This window comes from Suricata suricatta, chromosome 16 (assembly GCF_006229205.1).
Source record: "Suricata suricatta isolate VVHF042 chromosome 16, meerkat_22Aug2017_6uvM2_HiC, whole genome shotgun sequence".
Taxonomy (NCBI): Eukaryota; Metazoa; Chordata; class Mammalia; order Carnivora; family Herpestidae; genus Suricata; species Suricata suricatta.
In genome coordinates, this window is record NC_043715.1 from 42,027,778 (window position 1) to 42,034,545 (window position 6,768).

A 6,768-nucleotide genomic window follows, 5' to 3' on the forward strand; every position below is an offset into this window, starting at 1 on the left:
CTGCTGTCCACTTTGGAAATGTCACATTTATGTGGGGTGCTGTCTTTTTACCACCTCCTCCGCCCCCGCGCCCCCCCCCCCCACGCAATACACAGTACCCATGGGTGTGGAGCCAGACAACCTGGGCTGGAATCCCAGCTCTGGCCCTTATTAACTGTGTGCCTTGAGGCTGAGGAGCAGCCCCTCTTTGCCACACCTGCCTCCCACTGGAAGAGTAATCCCTGCCTTTGGGCAGTGGGTCCTGCTGCTGAGTCTGGATGGCTCTCATTCAAACCAGAGCGAGACAGTTAGCTATAGTTGGCAAATGACGCAAGGACGTGCAGGGGTTGCGGAGGTGGTAGGCACCGAGGTGCAGGGGGAAGGGGATGGGAATGCTGAGACGTCAGGGCCCCTGTGGCCAGCGGGCTGCTGGGTCAGTGCCTCCCCATGGGCGCTGGTGCCAGCCAGCCAAGCTCCTAGAACTGCAGACTCATCTCCCTGCCTCTGCAGCCAGGCGGGAGCCTGCCAGCCCCAGCGCCAGCCCCGGAGCCTCGGGGACCCCAGCGGGCAGGGCTGGGCAACCAGGAGTGGGTAAGGTACCCACAGCCAGGGAGGAACAGAGCTGGGTACGCAGGGGTCAGGCACAAGGCAACCCATCCAAGGAAGGAAAAGGAAGACATTGCAAAAGGGGAAATATACACACAAGCTTTTATCTCCAAAGATACAAATGTACACAACATTCACTATATACAATGTGCTATATGATAAATACACAGTCTCTAAGTCCGTTAAATTCTGTTCCTTTAGGGGCGCCTGGGTGGCTCAGTCGGTCGCTTAAGCATCTGACTTCGGCTCAGGTCATGATCTCACGGTTCGAGAGTTCAAGCCCCGAATCAGGCTCAGTGCTGATAGCTCCAAGCCTGGAGCCTGCTTCGGATTCTGTGTCTCCCTCTCTCTCTGTGTCCCTCCCCCGCTCATGATCTCTTTCTCTCTCAAAAGCAATTAAATAAACATTAAAAAAAATAAATTCTGTTCATTTAACCATCAGCTTCTCCAATTCTGAATTTGCTTCTTCCTCCATCCTTTTGCCATTTTTTTAAATCTTACAGTTAATTGTTTTGTGTTTAAGTTTAGTTTTACAATTTTTATTCATTTCCCCCAACTTTTATTTTGAATTTTTGTAACGACAGGAGTGTTACATGGAGAGTATGACAAATCCAGATACCCTTCATGGGGATCCACCGATTCTTAATATTTTGTCCTACCTGCTTTCACTCCATCTATCGGTCCCCTAGTTATTTGGTTTCTGAGTCTCTTGCATCTTGGACCTCTTCTCCTGCCCCGCTTTGGCAGGATGGCCTTGTGAAAGACTCGTCAATGCCTTTTTTGGGAGGAGGTCACAAAACGAGACAAAGGTTTTCTTTACTTTGGCCATTTCTCCTCAGCTGTGCCTTTCCCCCTCACCGTGGGCGCATTCAGGATGAGAGTTCTGGGGTCCTTCCTCATCAGCCATACCTGACCCATCCTGGGCTGCCTCTGTCCAGGCTCTGTGCTGTGATGGTGACCCCAAAGGTGAAAGCAGGTTTGAGATGGGAGGGGGTCTCCCTTCCTACATAACCTCCCGTGAAGCCTCAAACCAGGGGGATCCGGGACCTGGGCCACCCCGGAGAGATGGCCCTGCCCCTCCAGCCACTGCTGCCAGCGGGGAATGTGGGCCCAACTAGGCCGCGTCCTCCACGAGAATCTGGAAATGCAGCTTACTGGGTCAGAAACATCCGGATGTTTCAATGGTGGCAACGACTTGTTTTTGCAACACTTTGTGAACCAAAGGAAACATGTACACTAGCTGGATTTGGGCCCTCCTGAACATCAAAAGCAAATGGCAAAACCAAAATTAATAACACTACTGAACACCTTATGCCTTTGACATTCCTGACAACCTTGTGATGTTCAGAAGCTGTCTGTCTGTAGGTTTGGTTTGCCTCATGCTGCAACAATTCCTAGGATACCGAGAAATCACAGCCAATCACAGGCAAAGCAGATGCTTCCGGGCCAAATGATGTCAAAAGCAAAATGAAGGAGAAATACTTTGAAAGACTTTTTAATCTATATAATAATAAGTATAACATATATTTATATATATAAGATTAAATGAATACACACACACACACACACACACACACACACACAGAGGGACTTTAGATACGACTGAGGTCAAGTTGGCCTAAAGACACCCCAAAAGAGATCCAACCCCAATAGGATGCAAGGAACCGCACCGTCCCCAAGTCTCAGTACGCTCACCTTCACACAGCCACATGGGGCCTCAAGTCAGAAGCCACAGCCCCAGCCCCAGGCTGACACACGCATGGAACGTTCTGGTCCAGCCCTAGGGGGAAGTTATGGTCGGCCTGGGTTGGGTCAAAGCCCCGTAAATGTCTGTATATCTGAACGCAAGGCCACGGTGATGAAAGACTCGGGAAATGAAGCTGCCAGAAGTTGGTCCCCCAGGCTAAAACCTGTCCTTAGGTGTGTTTTGTTGGACTTGCGTAATTTTTTAAACCTGCATAATTTTTAAAAAATCTGAGCCAACATTTAAAAAAAAAATCTCTACACCCAGCATGCGGCTCAAACCCACGACCCTGAGATCAAGAGTTACTTGCTCCACCCACTGAGCCAGTGAGGCGCCCTGGAATTCTATATAAAGATTCAGGTTTCTGACATCGATTGAAAATATAGCAGCAATTGGCTGGGACTATGTAGGTACTGACCTTTAATACTTAAAAAAATTTTTTTATGTTTATTTTTTGAGATAGAGACAGAGCATAAGTGGAGGAGGGGCAGAGAGAGAGGGAGGCACAGAATCCGAAGCAGGCTCCAGGCTCTGGGCTGTCAGCACAGAACTCGATGTGGGGCTCGAACCCATGAGTGAGGTCATGACCTGAACCGAAGTCGAATGCTCAATCGAATGAGCCACCCAGGCGCCCCTATCCTCTAATAGTTTTAATGACACTTTTTTCAAGGCAGGATATTTTTTGAATATAAAATTCAAAAGGTGTAAGAGGGAATCTCTCTCCACCCCATCCCCCAGCCTCTCCCCCCTCCTTTCCAGAAGCAACCATGGGTGCCACCTCCAAAGATACCCTTTCGTGAACGAGGGCATGCATATACGTTCTTTCCCCTTTCACAAATGGTAGCACACTTCTCTAGTCTTTGTTTTCTCCCTTAGTGGGATGTCTGCCAGACATTTCCGTCTCTGTCCATGTGTCTGCCTTTTAAACAGGAAAGTAGTTCTCCCGTTTGCCCAGTTGCCAGGGTGCCTTATAGTCTCCTGCCTGTCCTGCTTCACTCCTTTACAGTTCTAGCCTGGCCCCTTTGGCATCCGAGTCTAGACTCTGGCACAGGTGGAGAACAGCCTAGCCACCACGGAGCGATCGCCCCTTCTCACTCTCCGATGCCTGCAGTTCTTGGACTGCCCAGCAGAGGGAGACACTCCTCAACTCCCAAGACCATCAAAGGGGTCTTCCCAGGGACATTGTAATTTGAAATGTCTGAGCAAGAGATGCTATTTTCCCCCAGACAAAGACCCCCTTAGCTGGACTGATATCCTCCCCCCCGCCAAAGCCCCCTTTAACAGTCTCCCCCTGAATCTCCCGCTTGAACTGAGCTCCACCCTGAGTGCCTCCTCCACTCACTGAAGGGACTGGCCCCTTCTTAATGGGAGTTGGCCTTGTTCTAGTCTAGGGCCTGGGGTTGAGAAATGGCCTGAGGGAGCCACATAAAGAAAGCATGTGTCTGGGCGTGCCTTCCTTGCCTCTCCATCCCTCCCTGTTTGGAAGTGGGGGGCCCTTTCTCCCTGGCCCCTGGCACACAACCCCCTACGGAGCCTTGACCTTGGAAACCCCCTTTCCTCGTGCTGTGCTCCGCACTCTCCCTGGCCTGGCTCCTGCAGCCCCCCCCAGATGATGTTGGGGGTCGCCTGGAGTCCAGCTGGTGGCCAGTGCAGAGCCACCCTTTCCTGGCCCTGCCCCTCCCTGTGACCCCAATCCTCCGCCAGCCACTCAAAGGCGCCTTGTTCTCCATCCAGCCCCCAGACAAAAGTCCCTCTGTCTAAAAAGGCAGAATTGGGGGGAGGGGGCACCCCAAGGAGGACCATGTGGGGGCCCACACAGACCCCAGCCAGAAGGAATGCCATGAGGAGGAGGGGCAGGAGGGGCCAGAGAGGGAGGAGGGAGAGGAAGGGAGCCTTGCACAGTGCAATGGCCTTATCCGGAATGGGAGGCAGCCTCCGCCCCAACACCCACTGTGCAGACCCGGGCGTCTGGCTCCCCGCACCCTTGGGCAGGGCCAGAGCTAGGAAGGGCTGCTGGGTGCCCAGGCACCAGTTCCCAGTGTCTCCAGGGCATGATGGGCATGAGGGGGAAGAGCCCAGCAGCCCCCGCCCAGCCCCACCTCTGCCCCCTGTGCATCCCCACCTGCCCCTCATGACCGTGGTCATATCTGCGTCTTCTGCTGACCCTCAAACTGTCAAAAGCAACAAGTCCGATATCCCGCAATTGCCACCAAGCACAGCACACAATCTTAAGTAAAAGCAATTAGATTAAGACATTGGTGCACGGCCTTCCCCCACCCTTCTGCCAGATGGAAGCTCTTCTGTTAAAGACCTCAAGCTTCTTCCTGCCAGGTGCTTCTCTCAAGTGCAGATTGAAGAAAGCCCCCTCCCTTGATGTGAGGGGCAGAATCCCAGCCCTCCTAATCTCCCTTTGTCACACCTGAGGCTGCTGTGACCATGGGGACCGCAGGGAGCCCCCTAGGACTGGGGGTAGGGGAGAAGGGTGTGGGAGCTGTCCCTTTAAGAGCAGGAATGAGGAGAGAGCCCCCGAGCTTCAGGGAGTCCAACTGGTTCTCTACCTGCCCAGGTTTGCTTAGGGCGTGGCGGCTGTGGATAAAAGCAGGACCCAGGCTTAGCAGCCCCATTCTCTCCCTTCCCTCCTGGAACTTTCCAAGCAGACTCAGGAGCCACACAGGTGAGCAGCTGGGGTCCCCTCCTTCCAACAGCCTCTTGGCTCTGCTGCTCCCTCCACTTTTTTCTGTTAAGGGCACTAGAACCTCCTCCCTTCAAGGATCTTTTCGGGGGGGGGGGGGCAAGGGGCAGCAGATTAGAGAAAGCTCCTTCCACTAACGTGATCCCCCATCATTCTCCCTTCAGGGGTCTGGGGGATCCAGCTGGGATGAGGGTAAAGCCCACACATGGGATTGGGGTGACTGGGTAGAGTGGGGGTGTCTGAATGGACCAGAAGAGCATCTGGATTGAGGGTGTCTGGGTGGATAGGTTTGCAGAGGGGTGGCTGGGTGGGCCGGAGTACCCAGGTGGTTGGGGCTGGTTTGAGGGTATCGATGGATGGGTGGGTCCCTGGCTGGACTCGGGGTGTCCAGGGATTGGGGATGTGTGGGTCCTGAAGACCTCTCGGAAAAAGGGGGGGTGGCTTCCTGGGGAAGCTGTAAAATGGGGGCTGGGTAGGAAATTTCAGGGAGACGAGCGAGTCACCCTGCTCTGGCTTGAAAGGCTTGGCCACCATCACGGAGGAGCTGAGGGGACAGCAGAGGGTGGTTGGTGGAGATGGCGACAGAACCAGTGTTGGGGCCGGCAGGGCAGGAAAGGAGCAGGGGTGGGGGAAACGGAAAAGAGCCCCCATCTGCAGGCTGTCCTGCTCTCAGAGCAGTCACACCGACCCCCCACCGGTTTGTCAGGCCGGCTCACGGCTCACGGAGCCTGCTCCAACAAGAGCCTGAGCAGGGAAGGCGGGGCCAGAGGCCCAGGCAACGCTCCCAGTGGCCTGCACTGTGGGAGGCCCAGGCTGAAAGCGAAGCCCAGGGGCTGGGGTACCGCTAAGGTCACTCATCCATTCCCCGGTGCCAGGGATGCTGGGGGGTGCCCGAGATGGGGCGGAACAGAGCCCTCGAGGCCAGGGGAAGCTGGTGAATTCCACGGACCGAGGCTTCATGGCTGGGACACTGGGTCCCAGGAATAGCATGCAGCATTAAGCTGAGTTAGCAGCAGTGACAGGGTTGTGATGGCACCATGGGACAAGCACAGTGCCAGCTTCATCAAGCTGCAAAGATTATGCAGGTGAATAAATGCAAAGAGCTGAAACCGTGCCCAGAATGGGGTATACCCTCAATTAAGAACGAGTTTGTTTTTTGGGGTTTTTTTTTAAGTTTATTTATTTGGTGGAAGGAGGAGCAGAGAGGGAGAGAAAAGCCTAAGCAGGCTCTGTGCTGTCAGCCCAGAGCCCAATGTGGGGCTTGAACCCATGGCCTGTGAGATCATGACCTAAGATGAAATCAAGAGTTGGATGCTTAACCAACTGAGCCCGCGGGGTCCCCCAGCACTAGCTTTTATTACTAGTATTTGGATCATCTCAGGGTGAGGAAGCCCCACCAGCTAGCTTGGTGAGAAACCACCCACACACCCCTCCAGCTCTTGTCCTGAAATCTGTGGGGTCCTAAATACCGTAGCAATGCTTCCCAAAGCTACAGACCCCCTTCCTGCAAGAAATGGGTGCTCAAACTAAAATTATGAGTTCACCCTAAAAGATTAACAGTTGAGAGGATTCTTAGGACTTGCGTGTAGACAAACCAGGAGGAACACGGGGTGGGGGTTACATGGCGGTATGGAGAGAGACGGGGTCACTCTCTTCAGCTGTGCACTGGAGTCTCGGGGATACAGCAGGGAACATCAAGAGGTTTTTCCCCAGGCTTAGTGAGGGCATGTGTTTTGCCATCGGTGAA

At 53.7% G+C, this 6,768-nt stretch overlaps 1 protein-coding gene across 4 annotated transcripts in view; it reads left to right on the plus strand.

Moving 5' to 3' along the window:
• The first annotated feature begins 4,540 nt into the window (after window positions 1-4,540).
• The window catches only part of FXYD3 (FXYD domain containing ion transport regulator 3), a 6,751-nt gene continuing 4,523 nt past the window's right edge, over window positions 4,541-6,768 (plus strand). Inside the window, exon 1 of one of the 4 annotated variants that reach the window (XM_029926016.1) lies at window positions 4,541-5,003. In XM_029926016.1, coding sequence (XP_029781876.1) covers window positions 4,766-5,003 — 238 coding nt within the window. In that variant the 5' untranslated portion in view covers window positions 4,541-4,765. The remainder of the gene's footprint in view (window positions 5,004-6,768) is intronic. The other 3 variants (XM_029926017.1, XM_029926014.1, XM_029926015.1) reach the window with 3 other exon arrangements.